General features: G+C 45.7%; 1 protein-coding gene across 1 annotated transcript in view; it reads left to right on the top strand.

Moving 5' to 3' along the window:
- The window catches only part of BMPR1A (bone morphogenetic protein receptor type 1A), a 174528-nt gene that overhangs the window by 130678 nt on the left and 16076 nt on the right, over positions 1-27774 (top strand). Inside the window, exons 5-11 of the mRNA XM_034777384.1 lie at positions 2438-2540; positions 4217-4316; positions 7732-7831; positions 9685-9829; positions 23630-23822; positions 24250-24547; positions 25419-25594. Coding sequence (XP_034633275.1) covers positions 2438-2540; positions 4217-4316; positions 7732-7831; positions 9685-9829; positions 23630-23822; positions 24250-24547; positions 25419-25594 — 1115 coding nt within the window. The remainder of the gene's footprint in view (positions 1-2437; positions 2541-4216; positions 4317-7731; positions 7832-9684; positions 9830-23629; positions 23823-24249; positions 24548-25418; positions 25595-27774) is intronic.

The raw sequence follows: 27774 nt of genomic DNA, 5'->3' as shown, positions 1-27774 counted from the left end.
ATTACAGATTCAGCTTGAGGAAGTCTAGGAACCACAGCACAGTTTACTATACGTTCTTCAGCCTTCCAGTCCCAGTTGAGTTGCCCTCCTCATCCATGAGGCCTTCATGAACTCAGCGCACTGCTGCTTCTTGTGCTCCCACTTCTGATGGCTGAGGGCGGGTTGATTTTTTTGTTCTCTCACCCACTGCCTAATTCTTTGCTGATGCAGGTGGCTACAGAAAAGTCCAAGCCATAGCACCCAAAGGCTACTCCCTCTATTAAGGGACACAAGCAGCTTGACCTTCTAGGGGAAAAGGTCTTCTCTTCCACCTCCCTCCAGTTGAGGATCTCAAATTATCAGGATCTCTTAGCCAAATATGATTTTACTAATATACCAAGTTTATGGAGTTTAAGGACAAGTTCTTTGATGATGATAGAGCCTGCTTCCAGGCCTTAGTGGATGAGGGCAGATTGGGGGCTTAAACTTTCCTCCAAACTGCAGAGGATGCAGCAGATATTGCGTCTGTGGCATTGACTATGACCATTGTTATGAGGAGAGACTCATGGTTGCAATTCTCCAGTTTATCTAGAGATTTGCAGAGTACCTTCCAAGATCTGCCCTTTGATGCTATCAATCTATTCCTTGAGAATTTAGATGAGTTTCTCCACTCTTCAAAGCCTTGGGGACTATGCTTTACTCTCTGAGCATTTATATTTCTGCTCCTAAGAGAAAACACCATAGATGGGTTATAGGGCAACACTGCCTTCTGATGGTCCTTGTTTGGGGGTTGGTTGGTAGGGTAGCATTACCTAGTGGTCAGAGCTTAGGCCTGTGACTTTCAGGGGTGTTCGTGGTAGGGGAGTCCAGGTTCTCCACTTCACTGGGCTCCTATTCAAGTCCCTTTGAGATCTGTCAGTGGTATGAGAGCCAGAGGCTGCTCTCCATGGGCCACTTCCTATAACCACCTGAGATTGTCCCAAAGTGGCTGTCTGAGCTAAGGCGGTGTGAAGGGTGTCCTCTCACCACAAGGCACCTTCTGGTGGTTGTGTGTAGTGTGGTAGCTCTCTTCCTCTCCTGGGCAGCAACTGCATCCTCCTGTGGTATGGCCCACCCTCCTGGGCCTGATCAGTCCTAGGGCTTTCCCTTGCTAGGGGGTAGTCCAAGGGGGAATTAACAAAACTCAGAGTCCATATGAGAGGGAGAGGGAAAAACCTTCCCTCTCAGATTCTTTGTAGCAGGTCCTCCCTTCCCTCAGGGAGGAACCTTTTGGAAGGGGAGAGATTCTGCCTTTCCCTCAGCTCTTCTCTGCTGGAGCTGCATGTTGCAGGTCTGCTTTCTTCCCTGGACTGCTGTCTTCCCTGGTCTGCTACCAAATAAGCTGCTCCTCTGCCTTTTAACTCCTTTTCCAGTTGGAGCATTTCTGACAGATGTAGCTGTGCCCAGAGCAGTGGCCGTACCCAGAGCAGTGCCTTAACCCCTTTTGCCCAGTGTGTAGTTGTATACCCCATTACATTCCTCCTCAACATTTTTACCACCAATGTCCTCAGGAGTCAGCAAGCAAGAGACAGAAGGCTTATAGACCCAGGAACCTAGCCTCTGCAACATCTACTGCCACACTGTACTCTTAACTCCAGGCAAAGAGTTTTTCTTTTGACAGGACTGTCGAAACCCATGTTTCTTTACTGATGTCACGTCATTCCTCTCCTCTGATATTTGGAGGCCACCATATCTAATTTGCCAAAAACTGGAGGACCCTAATTACAGATAAATATGTATTAGAGAATATTCATGGCAGTTGGCAGATTGAGTTTCTGGTAACTCCTACCCACAAACCACCTTCTGGTTCCTTTGCAGGTACCACTCTCAAGGAGATTCTGGGGCTTGTCTTAACTACTGTGCTAAATTGGCGCTGCTGCCATTGATGCAGCAGCGCTGATTTAGCGGGTCTGGAAAAGATGCATTAAGTCAATGGGAGAGCGCTCTCCCATCGACTTCAGTACTCCACCTCAATGAGAGGTAGAAGCAGCATATTTACCAAGGCTGCAAAACTCCCTAATGGACTGCCGGAGCAGACATTTTTCTGTGAATCATGAATTGGGAGATTGACAATTCAGTTCTCAACGACATGTTTACCCGATGGGAAATGCTGACCTGGGACCTTTTTGCCTCATGGGTGAAGGTTAGGAGCCTTTTACTAGCTTCTAAACTTGAGGTTTATATAGAAAAAATATGTATCTTGACCAGTGTCTTCATATTGGTACCCTCTGATTTTAGTTCAGACAAAAAAACGACCACTCTGTGTACCTCATTTCCTTTAGTCTCACCCACACTCTGGTGATCAGTTTATATTAGGACAAGAAACATTGTAGGGTACACATACTAATTTTCATAAATAGGTTGATTGCCAGTTAACTTTGCACAGCAATTGGTGAATTGGAATGATGTGTTTTTCCAGAACTAATGGGCATTGCTTTGCCATTGTTGAAGAAGATGAACATGGAGAACCCATCCTTGCTTCAGGTTGCATGAAGTATGAAGGTTCAGATTTTCAGTGCAAGGTACAAACAAGTTCATTTATTTTTAAAATTGTCCATAAAGGGAACATGATGGAGATTATGCAGAGTAGGTGTGAGCAGTTAAATCTATGCAGAGCACAACCATTACAGTAGGGACTTTGCATATTGCCCTTTACTATGGTGGATGATGCTATGCTGTTGACAAATGAAGACCCCAGTCCTGCAGTTGACTGCACACACACATCCTATCTGTTTCAGGATTGGCAGCAAAGTAAGTACATGAAACACACATTCAAAGGGGGCAGAAGAGAAGAGGACTGAGCTGAAAGTTTTCTTTTGACTACGGGGGTGAAAAAGGAAATGGTCTGTGGGCCAATATTTTCAAAGGTGGCTAGTATCTTTGGGAGCCTTTATTTCCAGGGTGGCCAACCTGAGCCTGTGGAGCCAGAATTTACCGATGTATATTGCCAAAGAGCCACAGTAATATGTCAGCAGCCCCCCATCAGCTCTTCTCTCCCCCCGCCCTTACTCCCAGTGGCTCCTGCCCACCGGCAGCCCTGCCAATCAGTGCCTCCCCCTCCCTCCCTGCACCTCCCAATCAGCTGTTTCGTGGCATGGAGGCTCGGCGGGTAGATGGGAGGAGCGAGGGCACGTCAGGCTCAGGAGGGGGCAGGAAGGGGTGGAGTGGGGGCAGGGCCTGTGCAGAACCAGGAGTTGAGCAGTGAGTACCTCCCAGCACATTGGAAATTTGGCATCTGTAGCTCCAGCCCCGGAGTCGGTGCCTATACAAGGAGCCGCATATTAACTTCTGAAGAGTCGCATGTGGCTCCAGCGCCACAGGTTGGTCACCCCGCTCTATTTCTAGGGATCCAATTTGAGACACCATTAAAGGGGCCTGATTTTTCCAAATCTCCTGAGCACCCATGTTCTGAAAATAAGGACTCTTAAAGAGTCTTGGAATGGACACACAAACTCACTAGTCTCTTGAGTTGTGGTGTGTAATATACAATTTAAATATAAATTTTGAAAAGCTGACTTCTGCCATGTTAATGCTCTACTGGGTCTGAAGAAAATTCCTTTGTCACTCAACTGTTATTTTGAAATATGTGATATTTACATTAAATTTCATATTGTGCAGCTAATTACTGGATACAATATATAGTCACATGTGCGTGTGATATGCAGGGCAGAGCATGGGCATGCTCCAGAGCTTAACAGGACTTCCCTGCAGTTTCAGCTCAGGGCTTCTGTTATCCATACCAGGTCTGGGTACTTGAACTGAGAGCTGGGGGACTCTTTCCCCTATGCTGTCAATGACTGCTCCCCCCCAGAGGCCATGTTAGTTTCAGTTAGACTTCAGTTTCAGTTAGACTTTTCAAACTTTCAAATTATTATTCCATTACTAATACCAGTTGGGAAAAAGAAAAAACTGACATAGGTGCTAAATGTATTAAAACCCATTTTAAGATCAATTTTAACTTGTTAATTATCAGAAATTAATTCTGTCGTCAGAGTATACGCCATAAATTTGGGAGAGGATACGTGATATATTTTTCATACATAACCAAGAGGGTTAAATCCCTGTTTTATGTGCAAAACAGAACTCAGTCTTAGCTATGTAATCTCTACAGTACTGTACATCTATACTATCTGTAATATCATTCTTGTTTGGCCATTTCAGAACTTTTGAGTTATTTTCTCTTGTTCTCCATTTATAGGATTCCCCAAAAGCACAGCTACGTCGGACAATTGAATGCTGTCGAACTGATTTCTGCAATCGGGATCTACAGCCCACACTACCGCCACTTGGTAGTACAGGTAAACTGCTGTTTTATCAGTTTATACAGACTAATCTGGAATGGGTTTATTCCTTCTGACCAATTGATATAATATTAGGAGAAAGTGTAGGACTGGAGTATTGCCGTTGCCTCAGTTTCTTTCCTCATTACCTCCTTTGGTCCGAAGGTCTGGGCTAAATCCTACACTTGCCAACTCCATCTCCCCCTTGACCTGACCTTCACACTGCATTTTCCTCTTTCAAACTTCTCCATTTCAGATGTTCCTCTACCCAGCAATCATCATTTTAATTTTAACAACTTCTGCATTACCTATTTTCTATGTCCCATTTTTTTTCATTCATACCTATTCCAGAATTTTCAGAGCATCTGCTGCCTCCTCATACCTGCCTGTCTTACTCTGACTACGTGGTCACTGTCCTTTTGATCCACGCTTTGCTTCCCTGGTGCATCATTTTATCCCGGGGTGGGCAGATTACGGCCCACGGGCCGGATACAGTCCCTCAGGGCTTTGGATACGGCCCGCGGGATTGCCCCCCATGGCGCCACGGGCCCCGCGCCGCTCTCAGAAACAGCCCTCGGGCAGGGGGGTAGAGGGCTCCACATGCGATGCCCTTGCCTCCAGGCACCGCCCCCCGCAGCTCCCATTGGCCGGGAATGAGGAACCTTGGCCAATGGGAGCTTTGGGGGAGATACCTGGAGGCGTGCAAGGGCAGCGCATGCAGAGCCCTCTGCCCCCCCACCCCCAGGGGCCACAGCGCTTCCTGGAGCGGTACGGGGCCGGGGCCAAGGTAGGCAGGCAGGGAGCCTGCCCTGGCCCCAGTGCGCGCTGCTGCCACCCCGGAGCCGCTTTAGGTAAAGAGCGCCAGGCCGGAGCTCAAACCCCTCTTGCACCCCGCCCTCCAACTCCCTGCCCTAAGCTCCCTGCCTGCACCCCGCACTCCTCCTGCACCCCAACTCCCTGCCATGAGCCCCCTCGTACACTCCGCACCCCTCCTGCACCCCAACCCCTGCCCTGAGCCCCCTCATACACCCCACACCCCTCCTCTGCCCCAATACCTTGTCCTGAGCCCCTTCCTGCACACCACATCCCCTCCTGCACCCCACCCCCCTGCCCCGGCCCTCCCTACAGTTTCCCCACCCAGATGTGGCCCTCGGCCCAAAAAGTTTGCCCACCCCTGTTTTATCCTATGATCAGTCTGCAGCCTAGGTTTTTCCATAACTTCTGCTGCTACTTTTGCAGTGCTGACTATGTCTGAAAGAAGTCTCAGGACCTCATCCAACTGTCTCTACTGTAAATTTTCTTCCTCCTGCTCTGCTTCTAACTGAACTATTATATCTTTGTTCATTTCTTCAGTCCAGAAATTCCTTTCCATCTTAGACCCTTTGCTCAAACTCTTTTCAGTCTCTCACTGCCCTAGGTCTTTCTAATTTTTTAAAGCCAAAATTGACAGGATTCATCAAAAGGTCTCTTACTCCATAATCACTTTGTTTTTGGATGATGTCTGCCTTTGCAACTGTGTTTACCTCCAAGTTCTCTCAGCTTTCATCCACCTCTGGAACCCCAACTTTTACTTACATAAATATTTAATAACTATCCTAAGCTTTGTATAATAGTGACTTTATACCAGGAGCCTCATTTGAGGCTCAAACTCATTTCCACTTCACAGATAGCTCTGTACCTTAGCTGGCTGCTATGGTTTTGTTTTGTTTTGTACTTTTAGAATTTGACAAAAAAAACTTCCCTTCCAAAAGTCCTCTCAGCTGCAGTCTTTTCTGCCATATGATCAGCAGTGGCACTGGGATTCAAGTGGTACATAAGGCCCTGCAGTGACTGTGGAGTGTGCCCTAATCTCTTCTGTAGTAAGCATTTCTGACCCATTTTTCCCCTGGAATTTTCACTCTCCTGAGGGAGAAAGGGGAGAACCTACAATATCTAGCTAGTGAAGTAGTGTGTTACTAAATGGAACAGGAATTGTTGTTGGTTTACGTATCAACTTCTATAAAAGCACTTACCCTGTGTCTGTGCTACAGGCACAGAACAAGTCTTATATATGTTAAAAAAGTCAACAAGACTATGATTGTAAATGTACCTCCCAGTCCTTTAAAATATATCACATTCCTATCTTTCCCTGGTCTCTAGCTTTATTTAACTCCCTTACTTTCATTTGAAATAGCTTGGGAAAACAGGTGAGTCTTAGAGTCCTGTGAAAATCATATGATCTGTTAAGTTTCTGATCTCTCGCATATAGCCTTAGATAGTAGATCCTGTTTATATTTTCTATTTTAGTGAATTTAGAGTTGTGAAAGGTGCTAGAATAGACATTTCTGGAAACTGTGTTCTTGTATTTATTCACAGAACAAATAAAGCATGGATAGTAACTGTGGAAGTTTTGGCCACTATGCTTTCAGGGGAAAGGAAACTGAAATATACTGATGTGAACATAGTTCAATTTCAATTAAATATTGACTTCTCTAATAAGACAGCCCTGAAGGATTGTGATGGGTTCCCTCTACCATGGGCATGGTACTACTAGGACTTGTTCTGAGACTACCAAACTGTGATATGTAGACCACCCAACAGCCATCAGGTGGGAACATTTGATAGCTATCGACCTGGACTACATTTAAATAAATAACCTAGAGATGGAAATCTCTATAGCCCATTGTCAATTTTGTGAATCAGCCAGCCTCACAGGAGAGACTGGATATATTTGCATGATTCTGGAACTATCCTTCACTGTTTATAAGAAGTGCCACAAGAACTTCAAATTCTATCTCAACAACCGCTGAAGGTAGATAGAAGTACTTCAGTCTCATGTCTCCTCTGAAATTTGCCTACTCTAACAATACATTAAATCCTTTAAAGAAAATTCAGCAGTGCTAAGGAAGAGTAATTTACCCATTGCATGGGATGTGGGACAGTCAGATGTGCAAAGTTGTTGATAGAAGAATATGTGAGGTTACCAGTAAGGTTTTCCGTTGGTATGAGTGTTTTTTGTTTTTTTTTTTTAAGCTGGAGTATATATTACTTTTGGTATCTGTGGAAGTGAAAGCCTTCAGAAGCATTGGAATGAGTTACCACCGGTATTGTAGGCAATATTAAGATAGCAAGGAATTTTATATAAGTATGTATAAAAAATGTGTGGCATACCCACAGTATTGTCAGTGTTGCTACAGAGAATAAAATCTGATGCTTTGCAATTCTTTACCCGTGCTGCCCCTTTTGGAAGGATCCCTGATATTGCTGAGTGTAGCTGTAGCTACAAATGAAAAATAATATTTCATGGAGAAGATGTTTACAAAATTGGCAATTACAAAATACATAATCTATGAGAAAGTGACTGATAAATAGAATATTTTATTTACACTAGAATCTAACTACTGGCAACTTTTTTAGGAAATAAGTATTGTAACTGTTTTATCTTTTTAAACAGATGGACTTTTTGATGGCAGCGTTCGTTGGATGGCAGTGCTGATTTCTATGGCAGTCTGCATCATTGTTATGATCATCTTATTTAGCTGCCTTTGTTACAAGTAAGGAGAAGTACTTCCTTTCACACTAGTATTTTTTCCTATATGATGATATACACAATGACTTACTCTAGAGATGTGTTTAGTTATAGAGATTTTTTTTTTTTTTAAATAGATCCAAGAGGAAACCAGCTAAATGTAACTTTACATCTTTATGGACAGTAGTTTATAGTGTTAGGTAAAAATGTGGACATTAACATGTTGTACGGAATTGCATAGAATTTGATGTTTTATTCCAGCCATGTGTGAAAACTGTACAGGTTTTCAAAACAAGATATTATTTTGGCATTATAAAATTCCATAAACAAGAATATGTTAGCGCATTTGCCCAGTTGGATATTCAGCCACTGCTGTTTTTATTTTTGTGCTACTTCTGAGTTTTATCTTCTGCATTATTCTGTCCTAGGAACATATTAAAGATTCAAATAAGCCACAAGAATAAAACTTTCTACAGTTTTTCTGCTTTTTTAAAAAATAGCTATATTTGTCCTGCATAGTCTGAATTGAAAACAAAGCATTCTGCATTTTGTCACTTGTTGTCATTCTGTTTTCCCACTGCACAGGGATGCACGGTTGACCCTAATATTCTTTACTCTAAACCATAAATTTAAACCAATAATGTATTTCCCCCAGAACACAAACATTTTGAAGGTGTTGGGGGGGGAGGGGAGGAATGTGTGGGGAGATCTTAACTGAGCATTTTCTGTTTTTTCTGACAGTTATTTTGGGTCTTGAAGCCCTATGTTCTGGGAGCATGTAGGGAGTGGAAAGCCTGGTTGTAGGGCAGTAACCTTAACTCTAACTTTAGAAAGCTGTTTAAAAAATTCATGTACAACTCCTCCTTCTCTAGAGGAGTTGCTCAGGATGTGCTCAGGCACCACAATGGTGCATGTGCTCTTGGAACCTGAATAGAAATTAGAGCTTATAGTGCTTCCTCTGTGCCCTTGAAATTCTCTTGTGGACAAATTAGGGATTTTAATAATACTGTGGTAATAGGACCTAATGGAGTCTGGGTTGCAAGTTGCTTCACTCAGTTTCTCTGTTGTTTTGCCCATTTGGAAGTTAGCGAAATAGACAAAATCTTAAGTACTTAGGACACTTTCCTTTCATTTGAGTTCCAGGAGTGGAAGCAGCAAAGAGCAGAATAGAACAGAACAAAAACAGACTGTAATCCTCATATTCAATGTGGGTGCTTCCAGGAACAATGTTTAGTGTGTGCCAGCTGGGGTTTAGATCGTTAGCCAAGTTGTCATAATTGAAGGCATTGACATAGCAGAGAAGTTTAATATAAAAAATCATGGATTCATTATAATTGCATATAAAATAAATCTCTGCTTTCCTGTTTGCGATTTTTGTTATATTTGTTTTGTTGGAAAGAAAAAAAGAAGAAAAATAGGAGAAAAATTATAGGTATTTTTAAACAGTTACTACAGAACAGTCATTTGCAGCTCTTAGCTCCAGCATCACTGACCAAAAGATATCTCAACTATTACTCAGATGAACTGAGTTCACTTGTATTCTGTAATCCTATTAGCAAAAATACTGCAAATATTGATAGAAAGTCCTAATTTGCTCTAACTGAAGTTAATATAGCCCAGATGGAAATGTTGACTTGAGACTCACGTAGACATACTGATTTACAATTTATCAAGTGGTCATATAACATTTTCAAGTGTCTTTTGTACACAATTTAAATATTCTTCAATCTGTCATCTAAAAATGACATGACCGTGTAATAAATATTGTTTGTTTTTAAAAACATAAATTTAGCTTTTTTCTTTTCATAGGTCAAGATGTTTAATAAACTGTAACGTTATATTTAAAAGTATTAATATGTAGTTTTTTTTCTTTTGCAGACATTACTGTAGATGGGTAGCAAAAAGACGTTGTTATAATCGTGATCTGGAGCAAGATGAAGCATTTATTCCAGCCGGGGAGTCATTAAAGGATCTTATTGACCAGTCACAGAGTTCTGGCAGTGGATCAGGACTACCTCTGTTGGTAAGCCAAAGTCTTAGATTTACTTTACTGCTGTCCTGAATGCCAAAATGGTAAAACTACATTAAAACATATTTTTATTCTTGAAGTATATTAAAAATCCATATTTGCATATTCTTACAATTAAGAAACATATACAAATATACATTTTAACCCCCTGATACAGTTACCTATTAGAATTATAATACATGACGAAGATAAAGAAAATAAATCTGAGTCCATTTCACTTTTTCACTCTTGTGTGGAGTAGTGAAGAATATATAGTTAAGAAACTATTTTTAATGTTTTAAACACGTTGTCTTGCATAGATAAGATTGACATTTGTATTACTAATGCACTCAAAGAAATTCCCACAACTACATTGTACTCTGTTAGTTAAGTTTGTGGTTTATAAATTAATCTTTCAAGACTTACATCTTTGACTAATTCAATATATCAGTCCTCTATCCTCCCATTTTTCTGTGATGCCTGTAACATTTGTTTTATCAGTGACTCTGATGTATCTTTGTTCTGATATGTCTTTGTAAATCCATGTGTCATCACTAGGGCCCTACCAAATTCACGGTCCATTTTGGTCAATTTCACAGTCATAGGAATTTAAAAATTATAAATTTCATGATTTCAGCTACTTAAATCTGAAATTTCATGGTGTTGTAATTGTAGGGGTCCTGACCCAAAAAAGAAGTTGGGGGTGAGGTTGCAAGGTTATTTTCGGGGGTGTTGCAGTAATGCTACCCTTCTATGCTGCTGCTGATGGCGGCACAGCCCTCAGAGCTGGGTAGCTGGAAAGCGATGGCTGCTGGCCAGAAGCCCAGCTCTGAAGGCAGAGCTGCCACCAGCAGCAGCGCAGAAGTAAGGCTGGCATGGTATGGTATTGCCACCCTTACTTCAGCTCTGAAGGCAGTGCAGGTCGCCCAGCCAACAGCCACCACTCTCCGGCTGCCCAGCTCTAAAGGCAGCGCAGAAATAGGGGTGGCAATAAAGTGACACTCCCCCCACCCCTCCACCAAAATAACCTTGCGATCCCCCTGAAACTTCCTTTTGGGTCAGGGCCCCCAATTTGAGAAATGCTGGTCTCACCTGTGAAATCTGTGTAATATAGGGTAAAAGTATACAAAAGACCAGATTTCACCATCCATGGCAAGTTTTTCATGGCCATGAATTTGGTAGGGCCCTAGTCATCACTACAGTGACCATATATGCATTTCACTCAACTTCACCTCTGAAAACCTTGGTCTTTTCTTTTCCTTACTCTATATTGCAGATATCCCAGCTTTCCAGCAGAAAGCTCCTGCCTGCTTTCTCCCATATACAAAGACACATAACATCACCTCATTCACAAATCCCAGTAGCTCCTCATTTGTTTTAGGATCCAACTCCAGAATTACCCTCAGGTTTTTTAAAAGTCTCCATGCACTTCAAGAAGCTAACTTCATAGATCTTCTCTTTCTATGAGTATGTGTCAGTGTGGATCCCACTGTAGGTTTGCACGTGCCCTGTGCGTGTGAAGTTAGATGATTTTTTTTTAATAGCCATGTCCACCCAGGCTGCACATGCACCCTGTGCCGCCTCATGTTCCCTGCGAGGGTATAGAGGGCAGAGTTGCTGCAGCCCTCCATCAGTTCCCTCTTACCACCCGTTGCAGCAAGACAGAACCCGTTTTTTTTTGTGATCTTCAAACTAATCACCTTGACTGGTTATATGAAGAAATCTATCTTCACACTCATCTTCATTTACTTTTTAATTTGAATGTTCCTAAAAACAAAACAAAAAGAACAAACCTACATCCCCTCCTGTACAGTGGGGCAAGACACCTCATGCCAACCACCATGGCAGACTCTAAACCCACAGGGTTTAAACCCTGCCCAACCTGCAATGGACTCATTGCCATGGTTGATGAGCATAACAGCCACCTTTCCTGTCTCAAGGAGAGTCCCATCACTGATTAGTATTTAGCGTGCATGTCCTTCTTCTCAAGAACTCAAAAGTAGAAGGACACACGGCTGAAACTACACCTACTCAGGCAATTAATGAGCATCACCTCAGATCCAGACAAGACATCCTCCTCCAAAGAAGATGTCTTTAGTGGGTGCCATCCGAGGAAGCACCACACCCCGGTGGCCAGCAGCAAAAGAAAAAAAATCCATGAAAATGGATACCTGTTGCCCCAGCATTGAAACCTTGGGCACCAGCTGCTGCTACACCAGAACCAACAACTGTTTTGGCACTAGTAGCAATATGCTTGGCAACAATGCCTCTGGCACAAATAATGTTCACACCAGCTCACCAACACAAGAGCGTGACCAAAAGGCAGGGCCAAGTGGAGATCAAACACTGAGAAGTATTGCTCAGGGAGATGTGATGAGACATCAGTCGTCCACGGACAGTGTCTAAGTCCTCTGCTAAGGGAGTAGCACGGAGTAAACTGGCACCTGCATCAATTTCAGGACTAAGACCTGCCCTTACAGAGCAGTCAGGATCCTCTATGGGGACATCATTAGTGCCAACATAGCACCGGGGCTGAGACATTACCCCTTGGCACCCCCATTTGAAGAGTATTTCTCTTCTTCTCCATTCCCAGATTTCTCCTTCATGTTGAGCAGCAATGCCTCTTCTCTACTTCCTGAGAGTAAACCTAGAGCTGCTACCAGAGTTCCATCTCACAAGGCACAACACCACAAAAGAGACATGGGTGGCATTGGGCTAACCAGCTGTAAATGGGCCCCAGTATCCTTACACCATGCCACCTTAGCCTTACTGGTACTAGAGCCTGACCCAGTACCCAGGAGCTGTACAATACCAGGAATCCTCAATCTCCTCCTAAAGAGTAGTCATTCTCACCTGATGAAGTCATACCAACTCCTGCCTTGACAGTTGATGACTTTAAAGCTTTAGAGTAGCAGCCGTGTTAGTCTGTATCCGCAAAAAGAAGAACAGGAGTACTTGTGGCACCTTAGTCTCTAAGGTGCCACAAGTACTCCTGTTCTTCTTTTTAAAGCTTTACAGCATCTCCGAGCTCCTTTGGTGGAGACCCCAAATATAAAAATGACAGTCATACAAGAGAAATCCTGTCAACTCTTTGACATTTTGACTATATCAGATCTGGCAAGAATTGCTCTCCCCATAAATGAGGGCATGCAATAGCTAGCCAAGGGTCTCTGGTAAACCCTTGCTACCATCCAGTCCATGTTAGAACAGGTGAACTGTGGGACTATCAGGTACCTCTAAAAAATTCAAATACTTTTATTCCCATCCAAACCCAGGATCATTGGTAGTTGCAGTAATTCAGGAAAAATCAAAATCAACAAAAGGCACGCCCAAAAACAAGGATATTCAGGTACAAAGCCTACTCGTCCACTTTAGTGTAACTCCATGTGGCCAACTACCGGACTTTCACCAGATACAATTTCCTGAAGTGGGAAAGGGTTGGTTCCCTTCTTGGTGAAAGTACTGCAGGACTCTGGAGCATATATGGATCTCAAAGAAGGTCAAATGTTTACCAGTACAGCCCTAGAGGCAGCCTGGGATACCTCCAGCACGGCCTTAAGGTTGATGACCATGCCTGTAACCATGAGGCTGTTAGCATCTGCCATGGGGAAGTTGAGGACAGTATACAAGACCTCTTTTTTCAATGGTATGGACCTCTTCAACAAAAGAACTCAGGAAGCACTGTGCTTCTTGAAGGATTCAAGGGCCCCTCTCAACACAGTAGGCTCACCCATATTTTCAGGGCAGACAGCCAGAGTACCTGTCATAGAAACAATTGTGATACTCAAGGAGACTCCAGTCATCTGCCTCCTCTGTCACACACTCTGTCCCACCATCCAAACAGTAGATTTGACGGGAAAGTCAGGAGCCACATAGGAACAGATCAGGAGCCAGTCTTCAGTCTTGGATATAGTAGCCCTTGGCTAGCCTCTTTATTTTCACACCTTCTGCCCACCCACTCTCCTTCCCTGTCCCTCTCCAGAGATCTTTCACACGAGAGTCTTTTACAAAGAGAAATGGCCTCATTCCTTCATTGAAGGGCTGGTTTATACTACCATGGTAAATCGATCTAAGTTACACTACTTCAGTTATGTGAATAATGTAACTGAAGTCGACGTAGCTAGATCCACTCACCACAGTGTTTACACTGCGCTGTGTTGATGGGAGATGCTCTCCTGCCGACTTCCTTTACACTTCTCGGAGAGGTGGAGTACACAAATTGATGGGAGAGTGCTCTCCCATCGATTTAGCTGGTCTTCACCAGACCTGCTAAATCTACACCGCTGCATCGATCGCAGCAGTGCCGATTTAGCTAGTAGTGTAGACATGCCTAAGATCCATAGAGGATTCTCAAGAGTATAGGGAAAGAGGCTTCTAGCCATGATATTTCATTATGCCAAGGAAGAAGGGTCTTCATCCTATTTTAAACCTGAAGAGACTGAACAGCTACACACACTGCCTCAGATTCAGGATGGTATCACTTGCCTCTGTTGTTCCATTTCTTCAGGCTCAAGCATGGTTTGTGGCTTTCAAATTGCAAGGTGTGTACCTCCATATATCTATCCACCTAGCCTGCAGGAAGTACTCAAAATTCAAAGCGGGACTATATCATTACCTGTACAAGATAAAGCTGCTCGGGCCCTCTACAGCACTGACCCACCTGAGAATGCAAGGCTTTCATGTCTCTCCCTGCCTGGATCACCGGCTGATGAGAGGCAGATCACGGCAGGAGTCAGTGAACGTGACACTGTCTGATAGACTTTACCTGTTGCTCCTCCAACTCTGTGTAAGAACCTGCAAGACTAGAACCTGGCACCATGGGGTTCCAGACCACCAACACTTCAACATCGCCACTGGAAGCTCAGACCGGGTTTCTGCTGGGGGATCCTGTGAAGCTAGACACTGCAGGAAGTACTGTACAGTGGGGCCTGAGTGGCTGCCCCAAAAGTCCACTGATTGGCCAGTGCTGGTATATATACCAGAAAGCCATCACAGGGAGCTGTCTGAGTAACAATGCATTGTTTCTTCATTATTTCCACTCAGACCTTGCCTTGCTGTGAACCCCAGACTCTGGCTCCTGACTCTTGCTTAATCCCGACTTTACTACTTGCCTCCTGTCTACAACTCAATGCCTGACTATCGCTTCTGGCATCCCAGCCCTGCTTGGCCCCAGCTCCACTATTCGTCTCCAGACTGCAGCTTGGTAACTGACTTGTGCACACAGGCCGCCCATGGCCCTGACTGTTTTTAGACCCTTTTTGCCCCCCATACACATACAATCCCTTACAAGATGAACGGTGTGGGCCACGCTCTGACCAGAAGTTCTGGGACCTGCAGGACCAAGTCACCTGTATGCAGGTAGAGAATCTTGCGCTACAGACCCAAACTACACAGTTTGTAACCAAGGCACAGACCTTGCATGAGCAGTGGGCACAGTCACTAAGCCCAGGTGAAGCAGCTTGCTGCCAAAGCACAGACCTTATGAAAACAGCTAGCAAGCAGCTATACTCCACTGCTCTTCCTGCTCTACCTCCAAACTTATCCCACAGTCAGCCTTCTCACTGGCACAGTGTTCGATTGGGCTTCCCCCCTGTTGGAGCAGAACAGCCCAGTGCTCTCCAACTGGGATGCCTTCATGCAAGCCTTCTTGACCATTGTTGATGACCCATATCACGTCTGCTCTGCAGATACTGTCCCCCCTTCCCCCGGAAGGTTTGTCAGAGGCAAGAGCTGGCCACCACATACACCACTTACTTCAGATGGCTTTCTGCTGATGTTGAATGGTATGAGGCAGCCCGGTTTACATCAGTTCCAGTGAGGACTCAATGAAGTGGTAAAAGATGATCTAGCCCACGTTGAAAACCCTACCCACCTAGAGGCCCTTATTGACCTTGCCTTGTGCATCTGCTCTCGGCTGCGGAAGTGGAAGGAGGAAAGAAGGGACTGCCTGATGCCCCCACATCTATCTGGTGTGCAAAAATCTGTAGAACTGAGTCCTGAACTCATGCAGGTCAACCTGGGTCACTGATCCTTGACCCCGGAGGAGAAAGAACATCAATGGCAGTTGAATCTCTGTTTTTACTGTGGGATGCCAGGTCACACCCTTGCCTACTGTCCTGCTTGGGAAATGGACCAGTCCAGGCCCGGTAGGGGGATACAGCCTCAGCATCACCAGAGCTCTATGCTCTGGAATCACCCTGAAACCCTTGAGTAGAACCTGACCCAGGAACCATGGCATTTCCCTGCATTTCCAGTTGCCACTGTAACTGGGAGGCTTGGAATTGGTGAGATGGATGCCCCAAACACTCCAGATCCCTTTCCAGCCAAAATCTACGCCAGACCTGGTGGAGATGATTTATGGGCTGCTCCTATCATCAGGACCGGTGATCCAAGAGACGGTCCCCTTACAGGCCATAGTGGAGTGGCACTGGGAAATAATATGTTTAGAGGTGATCCCCAGTCTCCATTCTTTTCAGTAATTCTTGGCATTCTTTTGTTGGGGCAGCATGACCCTTGTATTTCCCGGTGGTGGAGGAACATAAGTTTCTCCTCCAAATATTGCCAGAAAGTTTTCCTCCATCAAATTCACCAAGCCCCAGAATACCCAATCCCTAGGCCCCAGCATCAGATAAGACTCTTGGAAGTGAGACCCTGGACAGCGGGGGGCTGACCAGAAGGGGGCAGATCTAGACCAGACTACAAATACTAGGACTACCTGGATGTGTTTGAAAGGAAAAACACAGATTCACTGCCCCCACAGTGGGGACTATGAGTGTCCAATAGACCTACAACTCGGGGCAGAGGTGTCCTAAAGTTGCATATACACCATTTCTGAACCAGAGCTCAAGGCACTACAAAGATATAGCCAGGAAAATCTTTCAAAGGGCTTCATTCAGCAACCCATCTCTCCAGCAGGAGCACCAGTCCTTCTTATGCGAAAAAAGGATGGGTCACTATCATAGAAATCCGGGATGGCCAAAAGCGGCTTGTGAGTATGACTTGCATAGCCCGCTCCCATTCTCTGCCTACCGGACTGGCGGGGAGGGGGGAAGCTTGGGGCTTTTGCCCTGCAACAGGGTAGTGGGGCTTGGGACTTCTGCTCAGCAGGCAGGGGTGTCTTTGGGCTTCAACCCCATGGGGCATGCCTACCAGGACTTGGGGCTTTAGCAGGAATGGGGCTGAAGCCCCGGCAGGTGCCTCCCGCATGACTGAAGCCCTGAGACCCCTTTCCCTGTGGGGCTGAAACCCCAAGCCCCACCAACCCGCCTCTCATTGGGCTGAAGCCCTGGCAGGCACACCCTGACTCTTGAACTTCTGAAGATTGTCCTGTGTGCTTGGAGGGTCAGTAAGTTTGACCACCCCGATAGAATCATAGGCTAATAAGGGACCACAAGGGTTATCTAGTTTAACCCCTCCAACGTTGCAGGATTTGTTGTATCTAAACCATCCAAGACAGATAGTTCTTCTTCAAGTGATTGCTTATATCCATTCCATTGTTGGTGTGTGTGCTCACCACATGCACTGGTGCCGGAAGATTTTCCCCCAGTGGTATCTGTAGGGGGACTGGCTCTGGCGCCCTCTGGAGCGGCACGCATATGCGCTGGTATAAGGGGCGCTGCCAGCTCCCCCTCCCTCAGTTCCTTCTTATCGCCAATGACAGTGCTGGAACATCTCCTTGTCTCAGGAAACTTTCCTTCTCACCTGTGTCTAGTTGTGAATCTCTTGTATATAGTTCTTAGAAAGTTTGTATAGTTTATTAGTTCCCTTAGTGCATAAGTTAGAAATAGTTAGTCCCCTACTGGATTTAGCCTAGGGATGGGGCATGCCCCGATCCCCAGGCTTCAAGCCTTGTGACTGCTGCAAAAAAATTATGCCAGTCAGTGATCCCCATCAAAGTTGTCTGAAGTGTTTGGGAGAGAGACGCATGAGCGACAAGTACTGCATTTGTAAAAGTTTCAAGCTGCGACCAAAAAGGAGCATGGCATTTGACTTAGAGCGCTCCTTATGGAGTTGGCCCTCATACCTGCCTCGGAGCCAGCTATATCAGACTCTTCTCCAAGCACTGCAGCATTGGTGTGAAGTGCACCGCCAGCACTGGCCTCCGACCAGCACGGATCCCCATCCCAAGTACCAGTTGAAAAGCAAAGAAAGGCCAGGAGAGGGCATTCTCCTACATCCCATAAAGGGAAGGAGAGAGCTGGGGGAGAGCAAAGACCTGCACGGGGCAGCTCCTCCCCCTCAGACAGTGGCCAGTCTCCAGCATCTCTTGGGCTGTTGAGCCCCCTTAGAGACCTGCCCACCACCCCAGGAAGTGGCAGAGGCACTTGGCACCTGGCGGTGCCATCCACCCTGGAGGCCTTTCAGGCCACATTGTCCCTGCCGGTTTCGTTAACGTTGGTTAGTGAGGTTCCCCATTCAAGGGATAAACGCACTCTGGGACTTCTCCAGCAGTCCCCATCGGTGCCACACTGCTCCCCAAGGCAGGGGGTGCCCCGCCAACGCTCACCTGAGCAGTGCCACCAGCCCCTGGGTATGGGTCGGCTTACCTGTCAGCGTTCCCAGCATTGTTCCTTGGACTCTAGGCAGTGTTCCCCAGGATCCTGGCACCAATCACCGGCTGTCTGGCGCAGACCTGTGGAGGTGCATAGCCAGTCCCCAGAGTCCCAGCACCAGTCCCTGGAGCGGCCGAATCGATCTTCAAACTTGCGACACCACTCTGGAGAGTCAAGATACTGGTCCCTGGAATCCTGTCACTGGTCTCTAATTTGCCATTATGGATCCCCATGGGTACTTGAATGATCTCCTGAGCTAAGATCTCGATCCTCTCACTCCCAGTCCACAGAGCTGCATCGCTCTCAAAGCATGAGGCATCGATCACTGTGGTACTGTTACCATTCTGCTGAATGCCGCTGCCAGTCACAGGAGGTGCAGCACAGAGAGCCACCTTCCCTGTACAGGTCACCAGTGGAGAGGTCTGACGGGAACAGGGCAGACAGCTGGCATCAGTATCGTCCTGGTTCCCCTGGCGAGTCTCTCCCTCTTCAGGCTCAGAGAGTGAAGAGAAGGATCTGCCTGCAGGGCAGGACCACCGACCGGGGGCATTGGCATTCCCATTGGGGCCACCAGTGGCCGCATGGCTCCAAGATCAATGGCTGGCTCCCTGGCAACTATGGAACCCTGGAGGTTTCCTCAAACATTGCAGGGGCATCAGAGGAACGGTTGACAACAGTCTCCCGCCTGCTCCCCTGGCGGAGGCTACTGAGTTGGCAGACCTGCCTATACCCGCCTCCTCATCCTCTTCGCCTGATGAGGCAATAGCAGGACCTTCCTACATAGGTTCACCAGGAGCTTATAAAGAGGGTGGCATCTAACCTGGGTTTGGAGGCTGAGGAGTTGGCAGAACCCTCTGACCCTCTGTTTGATGTTTTAAGTGCAGCAGCCCCCTCCAAGGTGGCATTGTCCATCCATGAGGGAGTGATAAAGCTGATCATGGTCTTCTGGCAAACCCCCAAATCACTGCCACCCATGTAGGGTGAGAGAAAGTATTATGTCCCTACTAAGGAATTTGAATACCTGTATACATACCCCGCTCCAAGCTCACTGGTGGTATTGGCAGCCAATGAGTGCGATAGACAGGGCCAACCGGGATCAACCCCTAAGAGTAAGGGGGCAAAGAGAATTGATCTCTATGGCAGAAAAATTTATTCTATGGCCAGCCTCCAGTTGAGAGTTGCCAACCATCAGGCCGTTATTTTAACATTTGGCAGTCCATGCTCAAGTTTGCAGACTCATTGCCAGAGTTCCTGGCTATTCTGGATGAGGGCAAAGCTGTGGCCAGGGCAGCCCTCCAAGCGGCCTCAAATACAGCAGACTCGGCGGCCTGGACCATGGCTTTAGCCATTTCCAGGAGGCGTGCGTCCTGGTTTCAGTTGTCTTGCCTGTTAGTGGGGGTTCAGCACTCCATCCAGGACTTCCCCTTCGACGGCCTGGCACTATTCGCAGAACAGACAGACAGCAATTACACGGCCTGAAAGACTCAAGGGCTACCTTGTGCTCGCTGGGCCTTTACATGCTGGCGCCTGTGAGAAAGTGGTTCAAACCACAGCAGTCTAACAGGTTTGGGGGCCAATCCCAAACAGAGCCTTTCTGCAAAAAGGGTAAGGACTACAAGCACCTGCAAGGCCAACACCCGGCCTCATCAGCGCACTCGAGCTCTACTTGCAACCAACCGGGTGCTAAGCAGGCATTTTGAGTGTGCACTCAAGGGCGACCTTCCAGCCTGCAAGACTCAGGCTACGTCCCCTCCAGATGTGGCCCACATCGGACTACTTACCGGACAGACATCACCTAGACAAGGTCATAATGATCCCTCCGCGGATAGTTACCTCTCGGCAGTGGTGGTCCGACCCAATTCTAGTATTGGAAGGTGTGCCGTTCACAAGCCCATGGCCCACGGTCTCCCTGATTTCAGATGCATCCAACCTCGGTTGGGGAGTGCTTTTCAGTACACTGAGGACTCAAGGGTTATGTTCTTGAAAGGAGCTTGTGTTGCATATAAACGTCAGGGAGCTCAAAGCTGTCCACCTGGCTTGCGGCGACTTCCTTCCCCAACTGTCTGGCCGGGTGGTGAAGGTGTTGACAGTCAACCCAGCCTCCATGTTCTGTGTCAACAGGCAGGGGGAAGCTCGATCGTCAGCGCTGGGCCAGAAGCCCTCCATCCTTGGGACTTCTGCATCCAGCATGCAGTCCACCTGGAAACCTCCCCAGTGTCCAGAACACGCTGGCGGATTGCCTCAGCAGGTCCTCCTTCTCTCACCACAAGTGGTCCCTTCACTCGGAGGTTGTCAGAATGCTCTTCCAGAAGTGGGGAGCTCTCCAAGTGGACCTGTTCACCACCAGACAGAACAGAAAGCGTCATCAGTTTTGTTCTCTCCAAGGCCTTGGCAAAGGCTCACTATCTGATGTCTTTTTCTTGTCTTGGTCAGAGGACCTGATATACGCCTTCCCACCAGTTCCGTTTATAAGCAAAGTCCCTCAAAAATCAAGAGGGACAAGGCACAGGTCATTATGATTGTCCCAGCATTGGTTCGGCATGCTCAGAGACCTGGCCGTTGCAGCCCCTTGGCCACTTCCCAGCTGCTTGGACCTACTCTCGCAGGATCACAGTCGACTTCTGCATCTGGACCTTGCCTCTCGCCACCTCACAGCTTGGATGCTGCATGGCTGAATCTAGGGGAACAAGCTGGTCTAGTCAGGTACAGCAGGTTCTCTTGGAGAAGCAGAGAGCCCTCCACCAGAGCAACTTACTTGGCAAAGTGGAAACATTTCTACTGCTGGGCATCAGAACGGAATATCTCCCCGGCCCAGTCATCTCTGCAGGCCAGACTGGATTACCTGCTTCACTTAAAGCACCAAGGGCTCACCTTCTCTTCTATCAAGGTGCACCTGGTTGCCGTATCAGCCGTATGCATCCAGGGTAGATCGGTGTTCTCGCATGAGATGTCAGTCAAGTTCTTGAAAGGCCTTGAAAGACTCTTTCTGCCGATCCGGGATCCGGTTCCCCAATGGGACCTCAATCTGGTCCTCTCCAGGCTCACAGGTTCATCCTTTGAGCCTATGGCTTTTTGTTCCCTTTCTCACTTGTCATGGAAGATTGCATTCCTTGTAGCTATTACCTCGGCGAGACGTGTCTCCAAAATTAAAGTCCTCACTTTGGAGCCCCTGTACACTGTATTCTCCAAGGACATGGTCCATGTCCAGCTGCAGCCCCATCTGGCCTTCCTGCCAAAGGTGGTGTTGCACTTCCATGTGAACCAGGATTATTTCCTCCTGGTGTTCTGTCCAAAGCCTCACACGACCAATGAGGAAAGGCGGCTGCATGCTCTGGATGTCAAGCATGCCCTGGCTTTCTACCTGGAGCACACCAAGGCCTTTCTGGTGTCCTCTCAGAGGATTTGGATTTGGATCACCACTTTCATCCGTACTCGTTATTAGTTAGCACAGGCTGTGCCTCCGCCGATACTGAAGGCTCACTTGATGAGGGCTCAGGCATCTTTGGCTGCGTTCCTGGCGCATGTCCCTATCCAGGACGTCTGCAAGCCACGATGTGGTCTTTGGTACACACATTCACAACGCATTATGCCATCACCCAGCAAGCCAGAGATGACGCTGGATTTGGCAGAACTGTGTTGCAATTGACATGTCCATGAATTCCTACCTGCCACCAATAGTACTGCTTGGGAGTCACCGACAATGGAAGGGACATGAGCAAGCACTCGAAGAAGAAAGAGTTACCTGTTTTCGTACCGTGTTCTTCGATATGTGTTGCTCATGTCCATTCCAGGACCTGCCCTCCTTCCCCTCTATCAGAGTTTCGGCAAGAAGGAACTGAGGGAGTAGGGAGCCGGTGGTGCCCCCTTATACCGCGGCATATGCACTCCACTCCAGAGGACACCAGAGCCAGTCCCCTATGGATACCACTGAGGGGAAAATTTCCAGCACCAGTGGATGTGGCAAGCACACACACCTACAATGGAATGGACACGAGCGACACATCTCAAAGAACAAGAGTTACGAAAGGTAAACGTCTTTTACTTACCTTACAGTAACTGTGGTTCTTCAAGATGTGGTCAATGTGGATCCCATGATTCCGTCCCTGCTTTTCAGAGTTCTCTGCTTCCATGGACTCAAATTGCAAGGGAATTGAGGGAGCATCACAGCCACTCCCTCTTTATACCCTTGCATGAGAGCACAAGGAGAGGCATAGGCACATGTGCAACCCTGATGGATGCTGTTACTAAAATAAAATATCCAATCTCACATGCAATGGGGTGCATGCACACCTGCAGTGGGATCAGAGGTGATTACGACTTCTTGAAGAACCACCGTTACTTGTAAGGAAGGTTACTGTTCTTTCTCCTTTTATCAATCTAGTATTATTCTCCTCTCTGTTACTGCTACAAAGTCAGGCCATAGGTTGGTACAAGAGCTGTTTTCTTTGTGTTTTTCAACCTCATCAGTTCTCCGTCTCATTTATTATCTCACCTGAAAACACCCATTTCTTCCTTTGCCTGTTTGTATACTTCATTTCTGAACTGTGCTATTTAGCTGTAAATATTTAATTCTATATACTTTTTTGAGCTGCAGTTAGTATGAAAGTAAAAACAAACGCACACAAATGTTAGTCAGTCTTTCTCTTCCACATAATGAACCAGAACTAGAAAGCATGAGAAGAGGGATTCTTTTGTAGAAAACCTGCTGAGGCCAGTAAAATACAAAAGAGTGTTCTGTCCTCCAACAGGCCTTCGGATAAAATACCTTAGACTTGGATAATACTATTCCAGTTGTAAGATTTTCTCTTCAGCTTTATTCATGATATTTAATAAAATAGACTTGCGTACTGCACACTGGCATACTTTACATTGGTTATGAACAACTGTAATAACTGCATAAACAGGCTGATTCAACAGTGAATTTAGGCATGCATTTTAACATAATTATTGTAGTAGCTCAGCAAAAGGCTTATCCAGTGAGACAGGTGGCTATAATCCTATACAAATTAGAAGAATTTTAGCTCAGTCTAATTTAAACAAAAATCAAATGTATTTTCTTCTCTGAGTATTTTAGTTATTGATTTTTATATACATTCACTCTCCCAATCGAGGCAGCAATGATTAGTTAGAAGGAGTAGCTGGAAAGAATCTAGAATAGATCTTTGAAATGGGACCATTGTTAAGGCAAGCAAAGTTTGAAGACTGACAACCATCTTGACAATGTGCCTTCAATCACTTGCTGATTTTTTTTTTCCTTGTTTAGGTTCAGCGCACTATTGCCAAACAGATTCAGATGGTGCGACAAGTTGGGAAAGGGCGATATGGTGAGGTGTGGATGGGTAAATGGCGCGGCGAAAAAGTGGCAGTCAAAGTATTTTTTACCACTGAGGAAGCCAGTTGGTTCAGAGAAACTGAGATTTACCAGACTGTTCTAATGCGTCATGAAAACATACTTGGTAAGTAAGCAGTTTGTAATTTGAATGGGTAGTGGAGGACTTGTATTTCAAAGAATTGTAGTTGTTTCATGAAGAGTGTGGAGAAGTTCCTTTATGAAATCACTGGAGGAATGTAACATACCATATAATAATAAAAATGCTATAATTATATGCAGACTATGGATCTTGCTTATTTTTAATGTTACAAATAACAGATCCTGACTTTTCTTCTTTTTGCTTGAAGACCAGCATTGTGACATCACATGAGGTTGAAACCTAAACTAGCACTCCTGGTCCCCAAATAAGAAGTGATGGGTTTGTAAGGGGCTGTTGAGTCTTACTTTAAAATGAGTCTGCAGTTTTTTCATTTCCTGAAAAGTCTTCCAAGTAATGAATTATGTGGTTTTTATGTAACACTAAATGCTAACTTTGTTTATGCATTTCACAGGTTTTATAGCAGCTGATATTAAAGGCACAGGCTCCTGGACACAACTTTACTTGATTACAGATTACCATGAAAATGGATCCTTGTATGACTTCCTGAAATGTGCCACACTTGACAACAGGGCTTTGCTCAAACTGGCTTATTCTGCTGCATGTGGTCTGTGCCATCTACACACAGAAATTTATGGGACACAAGGCAAGCCTGCTATTGCACACAGGGACCTGAAGAGTAAAAATATCTTGATAAAGAAAAATGGAAGCTGCTGTATTGCCGACCTGGGTCTTGCAGTGAAATTTAACAGGTAGATGATCAAAGCCTATTAATAGTTGGTATCTTTTGCACGTATGTTGAAAGGCATCAAAGATCAAGTTGAAATAAATGAATTGAATAGTAATATATATTACCTACAAAATTACTGTTTTGACTGTGTTTAAAAATATGAAAAATTACTACAAAAACAATTGCTAATGTCTGAAGCAGCCTCAAAATTTCACTTTCCCACACTAGTGCCAAAGAAACTGCAAGCCCTTGTCCAAGAATTGACGTGGTAATTTCTAGTACAGTTTTTAGTGGGTGTCTGGATAGTATGGTGATAGAACATTATAAATGCAGGTAATTTTGTAGAAATAGGTTGTTTTTTGTTGTGTTTTTGTAAAACTCATTGTAACCTGCTCAGTGTGCTCAAAATGTTCCTATTAGAAATAAGAGTATTTTAGGTCTAATATAGGGGTAAAAACTGTACATGTAAAGCTTATAGTGAAATGCACGGGCTACCAATGTCTTGAAGTGGATATCAGATCCTAGAACACAAGAAAACTTCAGCATGAGTATTGATGTGTAGAACTGTGGATATTAGGAATGCATTTTGAGTCTTGAACATTTGGAATTGTCTGCTTCTGTCTGCTTAGTCATGTGTGCAGGTTTGGTTTTTTTTGCAAAGCAGTCACATGAACTTTTATGTTGGGTATTTTATAATCTTTTTTTATTTAATCTGTCTAAAAGAAGCATAATATATTATAAGCTGTAATATTGGAAGGAGGATTTGAGAAAGATCTATAATTTAATTATAGTTCATAATTTTACTTCGTACAATAATAATTGCATCTTTTTGCATGACATCAATTTCTTTGTACTGCTCCACAGTTGGTTTAACCTTTATTATTTACATTTAGTGATACGAATGAAGTTGATGTCCCTTTGAATACTAGAGTGGGAACAAAACGTTACATGGCCCCAGAAGTCCTAGATGAAAGCCTAAATAAAAATCATTTCCAACCATATATCATGGCTGACATCTACAGTTTTGGCTTGATCATTTGGGAAATGGCTCGGCGTTGTGTCACAGGAGGTAAGCCTTTAAATCTTGTGTTTCAAAATTTATTTACAAAACTAAGTTTTCAAAAGAATTTACCCAATACCTCTAATCCAAAGACTAAACCTTCTGAAGAGGATGGAAAATACTTGAGTTCTACCGCTTGCCCTGTGTCTCAAGGACAGGCACCCTGCATTTAAAAGAACAAAACAGCTGTGTGATTCACTTAATTGTAACACTGTCAATCAACTGTCTTCTTAATTCATTTTTTATAACATAACTTACTATTTTTCTCTTGCTTTTTTTATACCTTTATACTGTGCCTGGTTCCACTCTACTCTTCCTCTTTTTTCCTATGATAGATGACTTGTTTATCTTTTTTCTTACATTGTTTTCAATATCTATTTCCCCTTTTTTTGGTCTTATTCCTGTGCCTTCTTACCTGTCTCTTTCCCTACATTGTGTTCTCTATCTTCATCCCATATTTTCTGTCTTCTACTTCTTCCCAAATTTGCACTCTCTCTTTTCAAGAATTTGTAAGTTCTTCTTCAAGTGATGTCCTTGTGGGTGCTCCACTTTAGGTGGTTGAGAGCCCCTGCACTTGTAATTGGAGATTTGTGGTAGCAGTGCCTGGTTGGGTTGCACATGTGCAGTCCCAGTCTCACACTGCCATAAGCAGTTAACTGACGCTGTGTGACCAACCCCCTCAACTCCCCTTCCTTTACCACCTTTGGCTTGAATAGGAGCATTCAGCAGTGCCTCATAGCTTAGTATTTTACCCCTTTTCCATTAGTTCTTTGACTAGCTAATTTGCCTTCCCACTTTCTCCATGTTTCTTTTTTCTTCCCAAAAAAAAAAAAAAAAAAAAGTTTATTTCTTTCCCTCAGTAGAAGCTAGTATTTTGTTTCACTGTTAGAGTAGTGTTAGTTCTCCCCTCATGGAGAAGGGGGAAATTTTCCCCTCAGGGGCATGCCCAGTTCACTGGGCTTTAAACACTGCCTGACCTGCAGGCTTTCAGTACCAATTTCAGATGGACAATCTCAGTGTGGTCACTTTTCTTCCTCCTTCCCGGATGATCTCATCATGCCTCCCCCCCCCCCCCCCCCCATGAATGATGCAATCATGGAACCTGTCAAGCACGTCTGGCAGACCGCTGCAACAGTCGCTCCAACCTGCAAGAGGTCCGACAGGAAATATTATATCCCTGCAAAGGGAAGAGAGTTTCTTCTTCGTGTGATTGCTCATGTGCATTCCAATAGGTGTGCACGTGCATCGCATTCAGTCATCAGAAGGTTTTTCCCCAGCGTACCCGTCGGGTCAGCTGTGGAGACCCCTGCAGTGGCGCCTTTAAGGCGGTGTATATAGGTCCCTGCCAACCCGCCGCCTGCTCAGTTCCTTCTTACCGCCAGTGAGAGTCATTGGAGCAGCTCAGTCTCTTGCATTCACAAGTGCCTACCTAGTGGTGCCCTTTTCTTAGTTGCATATAGTTGTTAGTTCATTTTATATTATTCGTAGATTAGTTGGACTTACTTCGGGGGGCTTCCCCCTCGTCCTAGTTTCCCCAGGCGCCAGGGCATGCCTCGGTTGCAGGCGTTTAAGGTGTGCGAGAGGTGCGCGAAACCTATGCCCACGGGCGATCTGCATGCTGCCTGTCTCAAGTGTTTAGGAAAGGGACATCAGACAGATAAGTGCCCAATTTGCAGGAGCTTCAGACCCAGAACTGAGTGGGACTATCGTTTGAAGCTCCTCCTGATGCAGTTGGCCCTCCACCCGCAGCCGGAAGCGGCACCGGCATCCTTGGCGCGCAGCGCTCTGGCCTAAGTGCGGGATGTTCCGGTTCCGAGGAAGGAGTCCTCCAAGGAGCACCAACACCCCAGCACCTCAGAGAAAGCTTTTAAGCCTCAGCCCCCGTCCCGCTTCTACTCTGGGCCTCCTAGGCGAGACTCTCCAAGGAGACGGGGCAGAAACAATAGGAGGCGCTTGCCACAGTCCTCCTCAGGCCAAGGCCAGGGTTCAGCCCCCGGCCCCGAAGCCAAACCTTTGAAGATGCGCCCGAGGACGGAGCATCAGTTTCAGTCTCGGATCCTTACCCCCCCCTTTGTGAATCGACTCTCCCGCTGCTACCGTTTTTGGTCCCAGATCACGTCAGATCGTTGGGTCCTCAGCACGGTAGGGGTGGGATGTTCTGTCCAATTCTGTTCCCTCCCACCCCCCTT

This window comes from Trachemys scripta, chromosome 7 (genome assembly GCF_013100865.1).
Source record: "Trachemys scripta elegans isolate TJP31775 chromosome 7, CAS_Tse_1.0, whole genome shotgun sequence".
Taxonomy (NCBI): Eukaryota; Metazoa; Chordata; order Testudines; family Emydidae; genus Trachemys; species Trachemys scripta.
Note: the sequence above shows the minus strand (reverse complement) of the source record. Positions and strands in the feature narration are given on the sequence as shown.